Source organism: Populus nigra, chromosome 17, assembly GCF_951802175.1.
Source record: "Populus nigra chromosome 17, ddPopNigr1.1, whole genome shotgun sequence".
In the NCBI taxonomy this organism is placed as follows: domain Eukaryota; kingdom Viridiplantae; phylum Streptophyta; class Magnoliopsida; order Malpighiales; family Salicaceae; genus Populus; species Populus nigra.
The window spans coordinates 1970019-1992598 of NC_084868.1; the positions used below are offsets into that span (position 1 = coordinate 1970019).

Here is a 22580-nt window from a genome sequence, read left to right on the forward strand (position 1 = left end):
CGCTCATACCTATCGTCAGCCTCTGGTGTCGATTTTGTCGACGCTGTCGAATTCCTCGATGCTGTCGATCTCATCAGTGTTGCCGAATTTGACACTGTCCCATCGCGTTCCAGCACTATTTCATCGAGCCTTGGACAATCCATCATCCAAGTCTCCAGCTCTCGTCAGCTCATTGCTGTGTTAGCTGTTGCGTGCTGCCGCACACGCATGCTGCCGATTTTCGCTACTGTTACACGGGCTGCCACCCCGTAGCTACTGTCCAGCAATACTTTCGTTAGCCTACACCCTAACAAATTTAACCTTGTAACAGTCACTTTGAAGATGGTAAATTGAAGCTTTCCAAAATTTCTTTATTTTTTGTTAAAAAGAAAATGATGGGTCTCTACATGTCACAAGCCAAAGTGATTAAATGAGAGGTAAATGCAATTGAAGATTCCTCCATTGATTTATAGCATAAGTAATTTGGGCACTTAAGTGAGAAAGGCTTTGGCATCCTTGTCAAGAAGAACTATCTTCCTTTAAAAGGTATGATCTTGAACATTTGCACTCATTTTTTAGTTGGTAAATAACTTAGAGTTGTATTCTAAATATCACATTCACATAAAAGATCATATATTCTTGACTTTGTTCATCTTATGTTTACTCTATGACTGATAAGTCTCTTGAAGGTGCATTGTACTTTGTTAGTTTTATTCATGATCATTCCAGAAAAATTTAGGCCACTTGTTTGAAATCCAAATATCATGTACTTGTCTTCAAGGATTTCCTTGCCAGGGTTGAAAGGAAAACCGATAAAAAGCTTAAATGTATTCGAGCTAACAATGGTGGTGAATACAAGGGTTATTTTGAAAAGTATTGCAGGGAATATGTTATTAAGTTGGAGAAGACAGTTCCTAAGACTCCACAATAAAATGGAATGACTAAGAGAATGAACAAAACCATTGTTGAAAAAAATCAAATGTATGCTCTCTCGTGCAAAGTTGTCTAAGTCCTTTTGGGGTGAGGCAATGAAGACTATAGTTGCCATGATCAACCTTTCTCCATCAATTCCTCTTGATTTTGATGTTCTAAAGAGAGTATAGAAAGGAAATGGTGTCTTTTATGCACACGTGAGAGTGTTTGGATGCAGGGTATTTATATGTGTTTCTAATGATGAAAGGTCTAAACTTGAATGTAAGAAAAAATAATTATTTTCTTGGGTTTAGAAAATGATGAATTTAGTTATAGACTATGAGATCCAAAAGATAATAATATTGTTAAAAGCAAATATGTTGTTTTCTTTGAAGATCAAACCATTGAAGACTTTAAACAAAAAGAGAAAACATAGTCTATTATTTTTATTCCTGGTAATTCGGATATAAGACATATTCCACAGTTACCTTTGGTGTATTTTAATCATGAGGGAGGCTTGACAAATGTTAATGATGATGGTTTGCCTATTAAGCCATTAGTTGATGATCATGAGCCAGTTAATGATGATGTTAATGTTATTCCTAAATGAGTTAATCAAGAAGCTTCAAATGAGCCACAGTTAAGGAGGTCTAGGAGACCTCGCCAACCTTCCACTAAAGATTCTCCTCATGAGTATATGGTGGTTACTGATGGAGGAGAGCTAGAATGCTTTGATGAAATAATGTCACATGAGAAGAAAAGTGAGTGGTTAAAAACCATGCATGAAAAGATAAAGTCCTTACATGAAAACACACTTTTAAGTTAATGAAGCTTCCTAAAGACAAAAAAGCACTCAAGAACAAATAGGTGTCTAGGAACAAGAAAAGATTGGTGGTGAAAAGTTTTGGTTAGAAGAAGGGTATTGATTTTGAAGAAATCTTTTCACTAGTGGTTAAGATGTCTTCAATCCAAGCTGTGCTTCGTTTAGCTGCTAGTTTGAATCTTGATGACAAAGCTTACCAGTTGGCAGCATTAGCTATCGCATTGCAGCAACCTAAAGGGCTTGGATGAGGACATTTACATGGAGCAACCTAAAGGGTTTGAAGCAAAATACAAATAGCAGCAAGTTTACAACAAGATCGAAGGCAATGGTATAAGAAGTTTGATTCTTTCATGGTAGAGCATGATTATGATAGGACCACTTTTGATCAATGTGTGTTTATGAAAAGATTTTCAAATGAAAACTTTATTATTCTATTGTTATATATGGATGATATGTTGATTGTTGGCCATGATGCTAATAAGATTAAGAATGGTGGTGTCTAAGTTGATCATTTTAGCATAAAACAGGGTTATCAGCGTTATGAGATTTTCCCAAACCTTTCTCTCTTTAATCTTGTTATATTCTAATAATAGATTGTTCTTCATGATGTATATATGTATATATGTATGTTGTAGCCCTTAGTTATAGCGGTTTTTTTAGTTTAGGCTGCGAAAGATTGACTTGCCCCAACAGCCATAAGGAAAAACAATTGTGAACCTATTATTTGTTGATAGTGAGAGATTTTAGATGGATTATAGTCCTATAATTTTTATCGTATCAGATTTTTCACGTAAAAACCTTGGTGTTAAATTGTATGATTGATTGTATTATTTTATTGATTGGTTGATCCTAATTTTGATTGCACAAAAAGAAAAAAAAATTGAGACTTGTAAATTGTAAACTGTATATATTTTTTTTTGATTTACGTGGGGTGTCCAGGCCAGCTTGCGCGCACCACGACTATTCCCCACGGCCCACTGGACATCCTGTAAGCCCAGGGGCAGGTTAGGCACTGCGGGGGTGACAGGCGTGCACATAGAGGGTCGAACCCGGGATGGGGGCGGAACAAGTCACACGGTTGACCACAGCAGCTAGGCCCTCAAGTGCTTGTAAACTGTATATTTAGTTAGATTGGTGTGTGGTTTTTCGCAACACAACACAATACCTCAGAAAATAAAAATTAAAGCTGAAACTGAACTTCTTATTGCAAATGTCTATAAAACTGAAAACAAAACAAAACATATAGCAGGATATACAAAAGAAGCCATAGGAAATATTAATCGAAAATGCTCATTGATTTTCTTCACCAATTTTACTGCCTTCTTCTATTTCTTTGAGCTCTTCTGCCAAGATTCTTGCTTCTTTTTTCTAGTTGAGGGAAGATTCTGAAAATTACACGATTAACATGTGTGTAGTACCATGTTCTCCATCTCTTGCAAAACATAAGAGGTAGAACAATAATGCCCAGCCCGAAGATAAATCCCAATTCAGCACTTACGAAGTTCCAGTCAATCTCTATACCAGAATTTGACCCATTGGTATTGTAGCTTGCTGAAATTGATGGATTGGAGCATGCTAAAATTAATGGAGGCCCGCATAATCCTTGGTTACCTTCAAAGGAATCGGATGAGAACGTCTGGAATTGATTGCCTGTTGGGATCCGTCCCACTAGCCTGTTATATGAGAGATTCAGGACTGAAAGGAATGTCAGGCTTGTTAGCTGTTGTGGGATTTGTCCAGACAATTGGTTAGATGAGAGGTCTAAGGACTCGAGCTGTGACAGGTTGCCTAAAGATGATGGAATTTGGCCTGTGAGTACATTATGTGACAAGTTGAGAACATAGAGGGCATTGAACTGTCCTATGGCATCTGGTATTGGCCCTTCAAAGTTGTTGCTTGAAAAGTCAGCAGAGGTAAAGACAGTTAATATCTTCACCAGCTCCAGCTCGAGACCCTTGAGTGTGACTGTTATTGAATCTTGATAATACAGTCCATTCGTCAGCTTCAGGGGATCATATCTTATGTGCTCAAGGCTTCTGTTTCCAACTTCCATCATTCCTTCCCACGTTTTCAAGCAAATATTTGGTAGATTTCCTCTGAAATGGTTGAAAGCTAGGTCGACGATCTGAAGCCTTGACCAAGTGCCTTCGATTTGTGGACATTCAATAAGCCCGGAGAACGTGTTGTTTCGCAGAACAAGGACACGAAAACTCGATATGTTCTTAAGAAGACACGGGAAGCTGTCATTGATTTGATTGTTCCCAAGGTCTAAGACCTCTAACATTGTGCAATTTGCCAGAGATTTTGGAACCTGCCCTTGCAAGTTGTTTCCACTCAGATCCAGAGTCTTCAATTCACAGCTTCTTGGAAATTTATCAGGAATAATTCCATCGAAGTTGTTTCTCCTTAAATTTAGAACACGAAGAGTCTTAATCTTCTCAATTAAACAGGATGGTATTGCTCTACTCAAACTGTTGTTAGACAAGTCAAGAACTTGTAGCCAATCGGAATTGCATATTGATTGTGGTATTGCTCCGGTAAGGTGATTATTTGAAAGGGAGAAGAAAAGGGTAAAGTTGAAGTAATTACCGATGTTGGGGGGGATGGAGGAAGAAAAATTATTGCTTGAGTAATCCACATAGGTAATAAATGATGGAGGAACTGGAATGCTCCCTTGGAGCTGGTTAAGGTGCAGGTCTAAGATGCTAAGACCAGGAAGAGACAAAGGTCTTTCTAGATTAACCAGAAGATTGCGTGAAAGATTCAGATATTGAAGATGACCAAGTGCTGAAACCCAACCAGGTACTGGCCCAGTAATTTGGTTGTCTGAAAGGTCTAAATGGAAGAGTTTTGATTGGTTCCTTAGATCTGGAAACATTCCAAGGTCGCAAGAAGCCAATCTAAGTTTATTGATTTGGGGAAAGGAAGACATGTTGGAATTGCCACCACTTGCGTTCACTGTCAAGTTGTTGTATGACAGGGCAAGTGTAGTGAGACTGGGAAGTTTCTGAATCCAGTGTAATTCCACCGTGCCATTGAGCTTATTGGATGAAAGTTCAAGGACATTGAGTTTTGCAAGACTAAAAACAGAACTGGGAATAGGACCTTCTAATTTGTTGCTGCTCAAATCCAGGGTATCCAAAAGAGAGGAAGACACGTTTGGAAACTCAGGAATATGTCCCCCAAATCGGTTGTTGGAAAGCTGTATCTTCTGCAGTGACGGGATTGCAAACAACGATGAGGGGATGCTCCCGCTGAATGCATTGTACCCTAAATCAACATAGGTGAGGCTTCGAAGGCCTTCCCAGTGACTGGATGGAATCTCACCTTCTAGTTGATTGCGAGAGACATCTACATAGGTGAGATTCTTGGACTTTCGGAACGATGGGAGTGTGCCTGTGAACTTGTTGGATGACAAGTCCAGATAAAACAGCTGGGTGAGATTAGCCATTGAATTTGGAATTCGTCCAGTGAAATTGTTACCCGCTGCCGCTAGCTCTATTCTGGATAATTTCTGGAGTTCACCAATGGACTGGGGTAATGTTCCCGAAAAATTTGTGTTGCTAAGCAGGAGGGTCTGAAGAGAGAGATTCTGATGGAACTCCGGAAAAGAACCCTGAAGGAATTCGTTGTATGACAAGTCAAGGATCTCTAGTGTTGGTACTTGGAATATAGCTTGTGGAAATATTCCGTTCAACTGGCAAGAGCTGAGCTGCAAGGCAGTCAATTTGGAGTAATTTGCGAGGAATTCTGGAACTGGAGCAGACAAATTATTACCGCTCAAACGAATTATTGAAAGAGACTGAAGCTTTGCAAGGGAAGCATCAAGAGGACCTGAAAGATAGCAGTCGGACATGCTCAGCACTTTTAGATTAGGCAGTGAAGATGATAAGGCCTTGCACCAGTCATTTCCGTGTGCTGATATATTAACACCATCAAGAAGGAGCTCTGTTAGGTGTGTGAGATTTTGAACCAATGTTGCAAAATTAGGCTTCTCGAGTTTCAGTGCAGGACCTCCAAGGAAGGAAAAGTCAGACAAATCAAGACTGACCAACCTTGTCAGCTTTGAGATTTCAATTGGAATCTGGCCTGTAAAGCCAGCGTTGGACAAATTCAGTGAAATCAAATCCGTGAGGTTGGCAAACCCGACTGGCAGAGCTGTGCTGAAGCGGTTGAAAGACAAGCTTAGACTCTGAAGAAATTGAAGACTGAAAAGCCCGCTTGAATCGTCAAGTCCACCAGTGATTGATTCATTGCTCAAGTCGAGGCCGATAACACGATCAAGCCCACCTATATCGCAGCTTATACCTATCCACTCGCAGCAATCCGTACTGGGATTCCATGTCACCAGTTTGGTGGACATAGATTCATTGAATACGAGAGTGTTCTTTAATTGGAGCAACAAAGATTGCTGATCGCTGTGGCATCTGCCAGAAACCAGACCTATGTTGATGCAGGAGAGCATCGTTAGAAGGGGCATGAAGAAAAACAAAGTACAGAGAGGAATTTTCATTGTCGAGTGGATTGTTTGACACAAATCAATTGCAGCTCATCAAGTCTTTAACATCGATGATAGTTATGTACCTACATAATTATCATCGATGTTAATAAAGACTTTTTATTGTAGATGACATTTAAACGCATTGACTTGAGCTACTGGAGACATCATATAATCAAAACCACTATTCGAATCAATGCAAGTTTCTAGCCCTCAGACCAGTTGATTTTGCACTTCAGTTAGATTTTAATGCTTCCTTATTATTAGATGTATTAATGTAAAAAATAAATTTTAAAAAATAAAAAATATATTATTTTAATATATTTAATTCCAAATAAAAAATATTTTTATTGGTTCAAAAACTAACTGTAGTTCAGGGATGCTAATGAAAACAAAAAAAAACACTAATTAAATATATTTTTTATGTCCCGGCTTTTAATTAAAATGTTCACTAAATAACATGTTCTTTTTTTCTCAATAAATTTACGCATATAAGTCTGGTCTAAGAGTTTTATATTCAATAATTTTCTTTTTATTTTTTTTCCCAGAAAAATATGGCAAGCCTTGGACTATATAATAAAAGTAGCTCTCTTACTTTACATAATAATAGTAAAGTAAATTGAAGTTATTAAAGTCAAACTTGTTACACTGAAGATTTTTTATTTTTTTAATTCTAAATCAATGAGATTCCATTCCAATCACGGACACGTTTTAGTAAATTTCACTTTCATAGATCTCAAAATCAAAACTCATAACGCATTAGTTTTGATATCCGGTAAAAAAAAATAAAAATAAAAAACCTTTATGAACTTAAAGATAGTAAATTTATCCTTATGTCTACTATTGAAAAAAATACAAATGAGCTTGGATTGGGCTTTTTGATCTTGAATTTGAAATCTTAAAAAAATGAGTTTCTTAGACTCATATATATAAAGTGAAGGTCCATAAACAAAAAGCTTCTCTTTTGCTTTTTTTTTTTCTCTCTATTCATTCTTCTTTTTTTTTGATTCCCCACCTTTTTTTTTTCAGTTTCAATTTTATCCTTAGAGTTTTTTTAACAATCTTTCAAGTTGCTTTTAAACTACTCAAGTTAATTAGATCATATTAAAATAATATTTTATATAATTTAATTTTAAATTCGGGCTAGATAAAAAATTAAATTTAAAGGTTTTTTCTGTTAATTTCATCCTATTTTTTCTAAATCTCATCCTCAATTTTTTTTACTAGTAAGCAAGGTCACCTTTGGATCGACCAAGTCGATTGGATCACGTTGGAGCAACTTCCACACAATTTAATTTTAAATTAACATCGGCAAAATGTTGGGTTGGGAGGTTTTTTAATGTCAATTTTTTTTTCTCAATTTCATCCTCATAATTTTTTTTACTATTCAATCAGGTTCTCTTCGAACTAACAAAATTGATTGGGTTATATTGAAGCACTTCCACTCGATTTAATTTTAAAAACATACTAGGTAAAGAATCAAGTCAGGAAGTTTCAAAGTTGACCCACTAAATTGTTTTTAGTAACAATATCAAATAATTCTCAATCATCTAAATATTTTGTGTTATATTCATTGATCATAAAACTTGAGAAAAAGGGAGACTTAGTTATGATGGGTCTTCTTGCACTCTCTTCACTGAAGCACCAGTCAACTAGCCTTTTTTTTTCCTTCTTCAACTCTATAACAACCTTTTAAATAAATTCATGTACCTCCTATCCGAACATGATCCTACTTTTCAAAAAAAAAATAGTTATTAAATCTAAAATACATGTAAAATAAATAGATTATTTTTTGTGATTTTTTTATATGATAAAGTATGCAAGTATAATTTATTTTTGAGAAGTTTTGCCATATGTAAATTAAAATAAAATTGTATTTTTGAAATAAAGAGTATTTTTATTGTTGTTTTTGTGGGAGGAAATCAATTTATTTAATACTGAAAAAACATTTGCATGTAGACCACTATGCAAAATATTAAAAACTAGCAAATTACAATGTTCATAACCGTAGGATTTTGTATTTCTATCAGCTGCTTCTTCTAAACAAGGCAAAAGAACTCTGATTTAATATATTTTCGTAATGCAGGGGCTATGGTTTTAAGGCTGTTTTTCAACAGCAAACCAGCAACCTATCGTATCTCGGTCGAAATTCAAAACGTTCAGATACGTTATGGGTTTAAAAGTGTTACCAATTAAACTATTTCCATCATCTTACTCAAGTAAAGTCACTCAACGAATACCTGTACGTAGCACCACAATCAACATTTAGCTTGCAAAACTGTGAAACTCACTCTCACCAAAGTAAAGCAATCCAATTATACCCAGAAATATCGAAAGCTAACCAATAATTGAAATACAGCTGCTAAAGCTGACACTCATCAGCTGAGGAATGCAGAGAAATCTGATGCCCTGACAGCGTGCAGATATCTAAAGCAGGCCTAGGCTACAACATTTTATTACAGAGTCACAGAAACGAAGCAAACAAAAGAAACTGTCGCATTTATCCAATAACTGCGAGGTCCCTTGGACGAATGATTGATGACATACAATTGGTGGACAAAGAGAATAAAAAATAAAGTTGTAACTACACTTCTTATTGCAAATGTCGACAAACTGAAAACAGAACAAAACATATAGCAGGATATAAAATAGAAGCCATAGGAAATATCAATTGCAAATGCTATCACCACGCGCATTGATCTTCTTCACCAATGTTACTGCCTTCTTCTGTTTCTTTGAGCTCTTCTGCCAAGATTCTTACTTCTTTTATCTAGTTGAGGGAAGATTCTGAAAATTACACGATTAACATGTGTGTAGTACCATGTTCTCCATCTCTTGCAGAACATAAGAGGTAGAATAACAATTCCCAGCCCGAAGATATATACGAATTCAACACTTAAGAAGTTCCAGTCAATCTCTATACCAGAATTTGATCTATTGGTATTGTAGCATGCTGAAATTAATGGATTGGAGCATGCTAAAATTAAGGGAGGCCCGCATAATCCAGGGTTACCTTCAAAGTAATCGGGTGAGAACGTCTGCATTTGAGCGCCTGTTGGGATCTGTCCCACTAGCCTGTTATATGAGAGATTCAGAACCGAAAGGAATGACAGGCTTGCTAGCCGTTGTGGGAATTGTCCAGACAATTGGTTAGATGAGAGGTCTAAGGACTCGAGCTGTGGCAGGTTGCCTAAAGATGATGGAATTTGGCCTGTGAGTACATTATGTGACAAGTTGAGAGCATAGAGGGCATTGAATTGTCCTATGATATGTGGTATTGGCCCTTCAAAGTTGTTGCTTGAAAAGTCAGCAGAGGTAAAGACAGTTAATATCTTCACCAGCTCCAACTGGAGACCCTTTAATGTGACCGTTATTGAATCTTGATAATACAGTCCATCCGTCAGCTTCAGGGGATCATATTTTAAGTGCTCAAGGTTTCTGTTTCCACCTTCCATCATTCCTTCCCACGTTTTCAATAAAATATCAGGTAGATTTCCTCTGAAATTGTTGTAAGCTACGTCGACAATCTGAAGCCTTGGCCAAGTGCCTTTGATGTGTGGACATCCAATAAGCCCGGAGAACGTGTTGTTTCGCAGAACAAGGACACGAAAACTCGATATGTTCTCATGAAGACACGGGAAGCTGTCAATGATTTGATTGTTCCCAAGGTCTAAGACCTCTAACATAGTGCAATTGGCCAGAGATTTTGGAACCTGCCCTTGCAAGTTGTTTCCACTCAGATCTAGAGTCTTCAATTCACAGCTTCTTTGAAATTTATCAGGAATAAAGCCATCGAAGTTGTTTCTCCTTAAATTTAGAACATGAAGAGTCGTAATCCTCTCAATTAAACAGGATGGTATTGGTCCACTCAAACTGTTCTTAGACAAGTCAAGAACTTGTAGCCATTCGGTATTGCATATTGATTGCGGTATTGCTCCGGTAAGGCGATTATTTGAAAGGGAGAAGAAAAGGGTAAAGTTTAAGTAATTACCGATGTTAAGGGGGATGAAGGAAGAAAAATTATTGCTTGAGTAATCCACGTAGGTAATAAATGATGGAGGAACTGGAATGCTCCCTTGGAGCTGGTTATGATGCAGGTCTAAGATACTAAGACCAGGAAGAGATAAAGGTCTTTCTAGATCAACCAGAAGATTGCGTGAAAGATTCAGATATTGAAGAAGACTAAGTGCTGAAATCCAACGAGGTACCGGCCCTAAGGAGTAGGGTTACCATTTGTCAATGGTAGTTGCACCCACCATTGACAAATGTATCAACCCATGTGCAGCCATTGTTGAGAAGACACAATTGTTGCCTATAAAAGGACATTGAGAGAGAGAGCAAAGTAGAGAGGATTGAAGAGAACAAGAGAGAGATACGTGAGGAGAGAAAGAGGGAGTAGCTGCCAAGGGCAGCAGCCCTGCTGCCTTGTACAGCAGTGTGTGAGAGCAATGGGAGCTGAGTTTGAGTGAAGTGAGCCTCCTTCTCCATGTGTGTTGTAACCCTTTCTCTATCTATCTCTAATACTATTGACTCTCCCGTGGATGTAGGCGGTTTTGCCGAACCACGTTAAATATTGTGTCAGTGTGCTTAAACCTCCTATGAGCAACTATCAGTACATCACCGGGCCGCGCATGGGGTGCCGGAATTCCCCATCAATTGGTATCAGAGCACATGGTTTAAAGGGGTGTTTGATTTTTGCTCAAAAATAAAAGTTGTCAAAACTGTGTTTTGACCATACCACTGTGTAGAGGAGGAAGAGACGAAGCCACTGTTGAAAACCGCGTCGAAATCGGATGTCGGAATCCGCCGCACGTGCCGTCATGCGCCGGCGAGGACACTGCCCACGCGCACAGACGCGCGCCACGCGTCACACGCGTCACACGCGTCTTCTTCACCCGGATGAGCCGACCCGACCCGAATACCAGGCGACCCGACCCACGTGCTAGACCCGGATAAGGATGACGTCATCATGATGTAATTATGACATCATCATGCACAGTCAGCATGTCATGTCAGCAACCAGTCAGCAGCCACGTCAGCAAAGTGGGACCCACCTGCCACGTCACCAGCCGCGAGCCGAGCTGAGCTGAGCTGAATTGAAGCCGAGTCGAGCCGCGAGCCGAGGGACAGGATCCAGTGTAGCAGATTCTACATGCAACCGGATCTGAGATTGAATCTGAGCCGTTGATCAGGCCAGAATTGTTTTGATCAAATCTTAGCCGTCTGAAATGCGATTTGGACGATTTCAAACTTGTTTCCAGCTAATTTGATCGTTCCGGATGCAATGGTACGGTCCGATCATTGAGATTTGAGACCGAAAGTGGTGGTGGTGAATTATTAAAGAGAGATTGCCCGATCAGGAGGCATCTGAAGGTCATCATGGTGGTCGTTGAAGAGAAGAAGAAGAAGGTGCACATGTTTACCCAATTACATGTGCTAAACTGCTAAGTGGAGAGAATTTTAATTGCCTTGAGGAAAGGCAAAATTGGGACACTCTAGACACCCGATCATGTGGATAATTTGAGGTGAAGAGTGGAAATTGACGAAGACCAATCATGACGAATCTAAGCACTGGTAGTCTCGCCAGATGTTGAGAACTGATGTATTACACTAGTATATTCCAGATCACTTGTAAAGGAAAGCCGCAACATAGCTAGCAAATGGTTGTATATACGGAAAGACAGTACGATGGATAGATATGGCCTAAGAAGTTCTGTCTAGGAGGTTGGGTTTTAAACGGGACCAGTGTGACCCCTCCAATCTTTCCTGGGAACTTGCTTAGTGGAAGGATTATCCATATGGTACTATTTTCGTATATATAGCAGTTTGTAATGAAACGGTTGAAGACTAGCAAGACGACGGCACAAGGGAACAGTTGGGTTCCGTATGTTCAAGGATCTGATGAAGTTGTGATTTCTCCAAAGAAGTTAGATTCGGTGACTGTGATTTCTCGAGGGGAGAATTGATGAAGACCCTGATAATGGAAGAGAAATACAGCAAGGGATAAAGATTGGCACCCTATTTTGACTTGGATAGGTGTTGTGACAGGATGAGCTGCTGTCAAACATAAGCAAGGAATAGGGGAAAATCTGGAGAACAGAAATTGCACGAGGGCACACGGAGATTGTGCAGGAGTACCCGTAGGATCCAACGAGGTACTATAATGAGACAACAGGTGCAAGGAGAAGAAGTGTTCCCAGATGAAGCTCAGAGCAGAGACTGTTAAAGTTTGTACAACAGGAAGTCTCTTATGCTCTTAATGACGACAACAGGCGAAGACCTTTCCAATGCATGCAAGGATGGAAAGAGAGTTGTTGCAAAGGCACCTAATTGAGGGGGTGCAAACGCCCGTGATATAAGGCAACAGCCTATGATGAAAGGCGAAGACACCAAAGAGAGTTGGTGTAGGTAGAGCTGTCAAGCAGAAAAGCACAGAAGCTCCAAACATAGAAATCGAGGTGGAGGATTGCGAGGAGTATACCGCAAGTTTCTCTTTCTATATGATTAGTGGCAGTTATCTCTCCCATAGTGCACATGGTGGTAGAGAATTTTTTGGAGCTACTTTGAAGCATCTCAGCTGAAGAAGGATGCGACCACCTATGAAAGGTGAAGACACTTTAGATGAAAGGTGTGTGAGGGCCGTGATAGAAGCCCCAGTTCAGACCGCCTCGTGACAACAGGCGAAGACACCTTAGAGAAGGTGTGAGGGCCATGAGAGGAGCCCCAGTTCAAACCGCCGCATGACGACGAGCGGAGACACCTAAGGAGAAGGTGTGTGGGCCACGATGTAAGCCCAGTTCAGAACGCCCCAGAGCCAATGTGATGGCTAGACATGAGTGGACAGGTGTATAGCTAATGAAGTGGCTATGATGAGTATGGAGACAAATGCAGAATTGACTTTCATGGATATTGCCCCCATGCTAAAGATCAATGAGCTAGAAGACATTTGTCTTGGACAATAAGTGTGTGACTTGTGGAGCATTAAGACGCGGCTGCTATGAAAGAGCAGAGGGCATGCGCAGGTTCCGGGAACGAGTTGACTTTTGTCAAGGTGGTGAGCTCGGTAATGGCATTGTAATACTCAGAGTATGAAGACAGATATGGATCAACCTTTAATGGGTTGCCCCCATGGTTAAAGGTAGAGAGCTACCTAGACTCTTACGACTAAGAGCGAGAGACTCACAGAGAAGTAAGGCGTGGTTCCTAGGGTGGAACAGAGGGCAGGCGCAACTCCTGGATGAGTAGACTCTTGGAAAAGTGGTGAGCTCGTGATCATACTGAGATACTCAGATAATGACTGTCGCACTTGGAAAAAGAAATTTCCGTTTGAGGGGGTGTTGTAAGCCTTGGTGTAAGGCTTGATGAATAATTCCGGACCGAGCATGGTTGATACGCTCGAAGGGGAATGCAGTGTATCCCAGAGACAAGCGTTAACACTCTTCAGATGTGATGTGGCAGACCATATAGTTGTAGTGATCCTTTTGTGTGAGAAAAGGTGTGCTTTGGCGACTCTGGTGATTGAAAGGTTTGGCGAGTACCTGTAAACTCGGCCACAGATGCTCTCAGAATGGTAAGCTTGGAAGAGCTGCAAGATGCAAGCCTGTGCTGAAGAAGCAAGAGGACAATTGCCTATATAAATGTCAAAGGGGGTGATTGTTAGGATTTGCCATTATTGGGCAACCTACCCTAAGGAGTAGGGTTACCATTTGTCAATGGTAATTGCACCCACCATTGACAAATGTATCAACCCATGTGCAGCCATTGTTGAGAAGACACAATTGTTGCCTATAAAAGGGCATTGAGAGAGAGAGCAAAGTAGAGAGGATTGAAGAGAACAAGAGAGAGATACGTGAGGAGAGAAAGAGGGAGTAGCTGCCAAGGGCAGCAGCCCTGCTGCCTTGTATAGCAGTGTGTGAGAGCAATGGGAGCTGAGTTTGAGTGAAGTGAGCCTCCTCCTCCATGTGTGTTGTAACCCTTTCTCTATCTATCTCTAATAATATTGACTCTCCCGTGGATGTAGGCGGTTTTGCCGAACCACGTTAAATATTGTGTCAGTGTGCTTAAACCTTCTATGAGCAACTATCAATACATCACCGGTCTGCGCATGGGGTGCCGGAATTCCCCTACACTACATAGGTGAGATTCTTGGACTTTCGGAATGATGGGAGTGTGCCTGTGAACATGTTAGATGACAAGTCCAGATAAAACAGCTGGGTGAGATTAGCCATTGAATTTGGAATTGGTCCAGTGAAATTGTTACCCGCTGCCGCTAGCTCTATTCTGGATAATTTCTGGAGTTCGCCAATGGACTGTGGTAATGTTCCCGAAAAATTTGTGTTGCTAAGCAGGAGGGTCTGAAGAGAGAGATTCTGATGGAACTCCGGAAAAGAACCCTGAAGGAATTCGTTGTATGACAAGTCAAGGATCTCTAGTGTTGGTACCTCGAATATAGCTTGTGGAAATATTCCGTTCAACTGGCAAGAGCTAAGCTGCAAGGCAGTCAATTTGGAGTAATTTGCGAGGAATTCTGGAACTGGAGCAGACAAATTATTACCGCTCAAACGAATTATTGAAAGAGACTGAAGCTTTGCAAGGGAAGCATCAAGAGGACCTGAAAGATAGCAGTCGGACATGCTCAGCACTTTTAGATTAGGCAGTGAAGATGATAAGGCCTTGCACCAGTCATTGCCGTGTGCTGATATATTAACACCATCAAGAAGGAGCTCTGTTAGGTGTGTGAGATTTTGAACCAATGTTGCAAAATTAGGCTTCTCGAGTTTCAGTGCAGGACCTCCAGGGATGTAAATGGCAGACAAATCAAGACTGACCAACTTTGTCAGCTTTGAGAAATCATTTGGAATCTGGCCTGTAAAGCCAGCGTTGGACAAATTCAGTGAAATCAAACCCGTGAGAAGTTATATTAAATGTTGAAGTTAAAAAAAAAAAGAGGTTGTACGGACATCATTAATAATTTATTGTGTAATGCATACACTGCATCTAAAATTATAGAAATAAAAGGTAAAAAGTAATGTTGTTAGTGAAAGTGATCACAGCAGCACATTTTATTTATTTTTTTATGTTTAAACGAGTCCTTATTCAAATAAAATATATTTGTAACATTAATAAATATTATGAATATGGAAAAAAGTTTTATTTTGTACCTCACTGACTTCTTAGTATGAGAGTCGTATTAATTATTAGCATTATATTATTTATGAGTCCTTTTATTTAATAAAATAAAACAGCATTACTTATATGTGACTTAAGTAGAATTTGATGTCGCAGGCATTTAATTAAAAAATTTATTAATTCTTTTGATTATAAAAAGTTTTTTTTATTTTTTTTATTTTTATTTATTTTATTTAAAATAATTTATAAAAAAATTAGTTTCATTATCCTTTAATTTTTTATCTGTTAAATTTAATTTTTATTTTCTTAATAAATTTTTTAAAAATAATATATTATTTTTCAATTTATTTTTAATAATATAGCCAACCACAAACTATTTTCAAACAAATAAACAAGGTCTCAATGTCTTAGGCATTTAATAAATAAAACATTAATTCTTTTGGTTATTGATTTTTTTTTTTAATCTTCATACTGGTAGAGTATTGGTACCATATAGAGTTTTGTAAATCTTTTATTCCAAGAGGCTATCTGAGATTATAATCAAGAAGGATATACTACGACAACCAACAAAGATTCAATCATGAATTTTAAAATAATTTAATATTTAATATTTTGTTTGTTTGCATTTTATGTACAGTATAAATATTAGGCATTTAATAAAAATAAGATTAACTCATTTTTTAGGAAGTAATTTTTTATGTGAGTTTTATCATTGTTGATCCCTTTCTTATTTAAAAGTGAATATGATTAAATATTAATATATTAATCAACTTCCATGATTGATCGAGTAAATTATATTTTGATAATGTTCATCAAATCTTAATTGAGGCAATCTAACGAGTCAATTTTCTAAGAGGTCTTAACAAATAAAAAATCTTAAGAGCACACTTCTTTTCATATAATTCTGATACATTTAAACAATTTATTTATTTTTCTGAATATTGATTTCAACGTTAGAATTCAAGAGATCAATAAAAAAAATTATGTAATTAGTTCTTAAAAAAATAATGATGTAGCCATTTCCTTTCAATATAAAAATTATATTTTTTTTTTCATACGAGAATATGTTTATAAACATGGTCCCCTGAACTATTGATTGAAATGTAATTAATCCTTGAATAAATTATTGAATGCAATTAGTTCTTAAACAAATCAATTATAATCCATTCTTTCTCTTCTTAAACATGTCTCTCGTGTTTTTTTAACCGGTTAAGAATCGAATGAAGACCTGATTTTAATTAATAAAAAGGTTGCTTAAATCTTCAGCTTCTTTAATGACTAGTTTACACTATATAATTTATTCATCGATTATATACATTTTAACCAATAATTCATGGATTGTTAATCACTCTTTATCATGTTGTTATCAAGAGAACTTTTCCATAGGCAATGTGCTAATAATTTTATTGAACTTTTTACTTGGTTTATGAATACGCTTTCAAAAACTTTTTCTGATTTGAGGAGACATTTTTTATGTGGAGCTCTTCTTAAAAAAACATTTCTCTTTAATGTTTTTGAGTCACTTTTCTATATGTTTTTTATTATTATTATTGTTTTATTATACAAAACATTGATTCTAAAAAATTATTTTATTAAATACAATCAAGTTCATGTCTCGTGTTTCAATATCAAATATCTATATTCATATCTATCTCTTAACATTTTAATTTATTTTTTAGTTAAATATCATATGTATTTTTACTTGATTTTCACATAAACTGATAATATTTTTTTCTAATATGTACAACCTTATAAAATATTTTTTTACTTTGATTTTATTCAATCAATTTCATTTGTGTCTGTTTCTATTATTATTTGATTAAATTAAAAATTAATTTCAATAAACAAAATCATTAAACATAACTGGATAAATGATTTGTGTTGTGAGATCAAATATTTTGATATGCATTTATCTTTGAACCTTTTCAATTTAGTCTTTAATTATCATTAATGATTTCTTTTTTACATTTATTAATATAGATGATTTTCAATTTTTTTAATTAAATATTTGTATAGACTTTTTAATTTACAATTAAGACTTTTTAATGTCAAACAACGCTTTAGAAAACCTTGTGTATATTTTTTTTTGTTGAAAACAAAATTATACGACCTGCTACACATGTAAAATAATTAGTATATTAGAATTCCAGGAATATGCTATTTTTATGCAGGATATTATGACCATAGATACGATTCACTATGAATGGTTAATTATCTTTATTTGGTCATCAAACATTATTTTTTTGGTAATTTCAACCTCGTATGGCATGTTGGCAATGTTTTATTATTTGAGATTTCCTTCTCTTTGCATTCTTTCACGTCTATGAAATGTATGATAAAATTCTAATGCTCAATAAAAGATTATTTTTACAAAAGTAAACTTGAGGTTATAGTAAAAAAATACAATTGAAAGAATCAGGATAAAAACAAAAAAACAAAACTCATTATTCAAAAGGCGTAGAAAACTTTAATTTACTCTCTAAATTTTTAATTTACATTTGGTATATGAAGTTTTAAAATCTCAAGTTTCATTATTAAATTTTAATTTTTTTTTCATGTTTCAATTCTTTATTGTTGAGAGAGATGAGAGAAAATTGTTAGAAAATAAGATTATACAAAAAATGATTGGTCATGCATATTTTGACCCAGAAAAAGACAAATTGTGGTGTCAATGGGTTCTTCTAACAAAGAGAAGTTTCATCGAGGTGGTTTAAATTTTTATCTTAAAAAAAAATAGATTAGATCTTGAATTTTTTTTTATATAGTTTAATTTTGAGTTTTTATACAGATTAAAGAATGTTATGGAGTTAAAATAAGTTTAATGATGTTTTTACAGGCAATAACAAATTGGGAATTGAGTTTTTGAGTTCTAAAACTTAGAACTTTACTTTTAAGTCATCAAAGTTGCCTAGAATTTGAACCATCAGAGGAAACATTGTCTTTCTCATTTAATTTTTTGTAAAGTAGTTAACATGTCGTCCATCTCTTTACAAGAAAAAAAAAAGTTGTGCACGCCACGCCTGACCTTATAGGCCCATGCATTCCCTGGACTTTTAAAATAAGAAAAACAATGTTTGCTATGATGTTAAAATAAATTTAATGAAGTTCTTAAAATGTTTTTTAAGTGTTTATAGGCAATAACAAATTGAAAATTAACTTTTTAAAATCATAAAACTTAAACCTTTACTTTTAAGCCATTAAAGGTGCCTGGAATTTGAACAATCAGAGGAAACATTGTCTTTCTTATTTACAATTTCTTTTAAGGTGGTTAATATGTCGTTTATCCCTTTACAAGAAATAAAAAGTTGTGCGCGCCTAACTTTGCAGGACTATGCATGCCTTGGGGTTTTTTTTTTTTAGGCCAAGCACTCTGGTCCATCCTCCCACGCTTAGGCACCTCATCTTTTTTTTTTTATATTGCCTTTTATTTGTTTTTTTTTACTAATTTTGAATAAAGTGACTATAAATAAAATAATTAAATGATATTTGAAATATTATCTAATTTTCTCATGGTTTTTAAATAAAATTATAGCTTTTCATGATAATATTAACAATTATTTTGTAAATTATTATATATGAACCTAATATAAAAAATAAAAAAAGCCCATGAATATTAAATGAAAATAAAATATTTATTTCTTCATTTTTATTCTCAATTTTTTTTATATAATTCTCTAGGATTACTTATTTTTTTATTTTTTTATTATGTATGAAATATAGTTATTAAATTTGGACCTTACCGGCTAGCAGTGCTGAAGCTGTTGAAAGACAAGTATAGACTCTGAAGAAATTGAAAACTGAAAAGCCCGCTTGAAGCGTCAAGTCCACTAGGGATTGATTCATTGCTCAAGTCGAGGCCTATAACCAAGGTTGTTAAAAATATTTTTTTGACACAGTACGGAAAATACAAAATAAACTTGAATCGTAAAAACAAATTTTAAAATCGTAAAATCATAAAGAATTTTAAAATACATTAAAAAAATAAAAATTCATGCTTCAAATAATCAATCGCAACAAAAAATCAACAAAAATAACCTGCTATCCATTCTTGATGATTAATTTCAGTAAATGCAAGCTTAATTGGTTGTCTGAACAAGGCTCCCCTGCTAGAGTAGAAAAGGCTATAAAAAAAACTAAAGCAAAAGAAATTGGCAAGTTCTCAAAGTGCTTTCTACTTATACCGCTGCAGCAGGTTAGTGAATGTTCTGCTTAACACATCAAGATAAAACACGATCCATCTAAACAAGTTCAGTGCAGTTGAAAAAGCTAAACAGAGAGAAACGTGATTATATACTTACCAAGTTGGAAGATTTACAAGACCACGAAAATGCTTGCCAGCATTAGAGTATCTCTGCTTCTCATCATGAGCTACACCCCTCCCCACACCATAACCAATCTCACATCCAGCACCCAATCCAATGCCAAACTGTAAACCAGGAATACCAGGACCAAACCCAACACCTGAAGAACCATTTAAAACCTCAGTAAAACACAATATGATGATAATGATCATCATCATCACATATAAGATAAAAGGCAACACAAGCTACAACCATCAAATATAAATATTAAATGCAGTCAAATAGCACAACTAAAACTCAAAAAAGAAAAAAAAGGTCGATTGAGAGTATCGAAGTTTACTAAACTAATTCTTTGTACAATCGATTTCCAACTCTAAAATCAAACAAACACAAGCCGTTTTGAAATCCTTCCAAAAACATCAAAAGAAGAGAACAAAAGCATTACTTTGCAATAAGAAAAATGGCTGACAAGTTTTGTCTATTTCAAACATAGCCAGTAAAAATCAAGACATCAAAGTCAGCTAGCAATGAAAGAAGGCTAAACACTTTCCTCATTCTAAAACGAGCAAAGAGAAAAACATAATAATCGTACCTTAAAGGAAATAAAGGACTGCAAGGCAAATCATAGATTGCCTTAAGAGTTAAGATACAAGAATGTATGTGGCAAGTTGCAGAGGATTACATGGCAGCTGATTTCTTAATCTGACTGGCGATTTGGGGAAAGGGACTGGCGATTTGGGAAGGGGAAAAGGGGAAGGGTGGGGTGTCAGGCGGTGGAGTGGGGACTCATGGGGAAAGGGGAGTGCAGTTGTTTTAATTTTAATGTAAAATCGTGAAATCGGTCTGGTTTGAGCGATTTTAACGAGTCAGACTGATTTTATACGAGTTTGACCGGATTTAACCGATTTTACTGATTTTCAAGTTTTTAATCCAATTTAACACGTTTTTGTATTTTGACTCATAAAATCGTACGATTTTATAAGTCAAAACACGTTTTTAATAACCTTGCCTATAACACAATCAAGCCCACCAATATTGCAGCTTATACCTCTCCACTCGCAGCAATCCGAGCTGGGATTCCATGTCACCAGTTTGGTGGACATAGATTCATTGAATACGAGAGTTTTCTTTAATTAGAGCAACAAAGATTGTTGATCGCTCTGGCGTCCGCCAGAAACCAGACCTGTGGTGATGCTGGAGGGCATCATCAGAAGGGGCATGAAAAAAAAAACAAAATAAAGAGGAATTTTCAGTAAAAAAAATTTATAAATTTTAAATGTATAAATTATTTTAATATATTTCTAAATAAAAAATATTTTAAAAAAAATTAATAAATTCTCAAACACTTATTGCCATAGTTCTGAAACCCGACTCGGTGGGTCGACCCGGAACCTGGCCGACCCGGGGCTGGAACCGGGCTGGATTGAAAAAAAACAGGGGAAGGAAAAACCTGGTGTGACCTGGATGACCCGCCAAGACCCGTTCAAAAACTCGGTTGCAACCTATTCACTTTTTTTTATTTATTAAAATGACGTCGTTTTGATTAAAAAAAAAAAATTGACCCGAGCGATCCGGTGACCCGGTCAAAACCTAAAACCTGGTTACAAGTATAAGTTTGGTCTAAGATTTTTATATTCAATAGTTTTCTTTTTATTAAATTCAAGTACCAATGCTTTGCAATATAATAAGGAAGGAATTGTTACTTTTATTGTGTATCTCAAGATGTTTTTAAACCCCCCCCCCCGGAAAAATATGGTAAGCCTTGGACTATATAATAAAAGTAGCTCTCTTACTCTACATAATAATAGTAATAGTAAAGTAAATTGAAGTTATTAAAGTCAAACTTGTTACACTGAAGATTTTTTTTAAAATTCTAAATCAATGAGATTCTATTCCAATCACGGACACATTTTAGTAAATTTCACTTTCATAGATCTCAAAATCAAAACTCATAACGCATTAGTTTTGATATCCGGTAACACACACACAAAAACAAAACCTTTATGAACTTAAAGATAGTAAATTTATCCTTATGTCTACTATTGAAAAAAAAATACAAATGAGCTTGGATGGGGCCTTTTGGTCTTGAATTTCAAATCTAAAAAAAATGTGTTTTTTAGACTCATATATAAAAGTTCCATAAACAAAAATCTTCCTTTTTTTATTTTTTTCAATTCATTCCTTTCTCTTTTCTTTTCATTCCCCCCCTTTTTTTTCTCAATTTTGTCCATTTTCCCTCAATTTTATCCTCAGGCTTTTTTAACAGCCTTTTGAGTTACTTTTAAACCATTTAAGTCGACGAGATCATATCAAGACAATCTTTTACGCGATTTAATTTTAAATCCGGGTTAGGCAAGAAATTGAATCTAGAGGTTTTTCTTGTTAATTTCATCTTATTTTTTTCTCAATCTCATCCTTATTTTTTTTTTACTGGTTAGCAAGGTTACTTTTGGACCGACCAAGTCGACTAGATCACGTTAGGGCAATTTCTACACAGTTTAATTTTAAACTAACATCGACAAAGAGTTGGGTTGAAAGGTTTTTAATGTTATTTCATTTTCTTACCATCTCTGTGTAACTGGTGTTTACGAGAGTGTCAACCCTTTCGGGCCTACTAGGATGTTCCCTGGAGAGCCCTTTCTTCATAACATCCTGTTGTCTGATAGGGAAACGGTTTCTGTTGGGGGGTTCAACTCTAACCTCTTCTCTATGAATCTGAGAGGAGCTTCTACGAGCAGCTAGGGCTTCATCCACTCTTATGTGGCTCTCAATCATCCGATTCACCCTCAAGAGAGTTCTGTCCTGTAACGGGTGGAGCTGTTTCCACAACTCTTCACTTCTGACCCCTTTGATCAAAGCCTCACAGGCTATGGGCTCCAGCAGGTCTTCCACTTGAAGCATTTCTTCATTAAATCTCCTCAAATATGCTCGGGTGGAC

At 36.3% G+C, this 22580-nt stretch overlaps 1 protein-coding gene and 1 pseudogene across 1 annotated transcript; both read right to left on the bottom strand.

Moving 5' to 3' along the window:
* Nucleotides 1-2894: 2894 nt before the first annotated feature.
* LOC133677024 (receptor like protein 22-like) lies at nt 2895-6258 on the bottom strand. The gene has a single exon (XM_062098846.1). The coding sequence runs from the start codon at nt 6225-6227 to the stop codon at nt 3027-3029; it is 3201 nt and encodes a 1066-aa protein (XP_061954830.1). The 5' UTR covers nt 6228-6258; the 3' UTR covers nt 2895-3026.
* Nucleotides 6259-8926: 2668 nt separating this feature from the next.
* On the bottom strand, nt 8927-20847 carry LOC133677509 (receptor-like protein 9DC3; annotated as a pseudogene).
* Between the last annotated feature and the right edge of the window lie 1733 nt (nt 20848-22580).

Bases quoted from the DNA above. Each gene is read 5' to 3' on its own strand.
- LOC133677024 (XM_062098846.1), bottom strand. From the start codon at position 6,227: ATGAAAATTCCTCTCTGTACTTTGTTTTTCTTCATGCCCCTTCTAACG.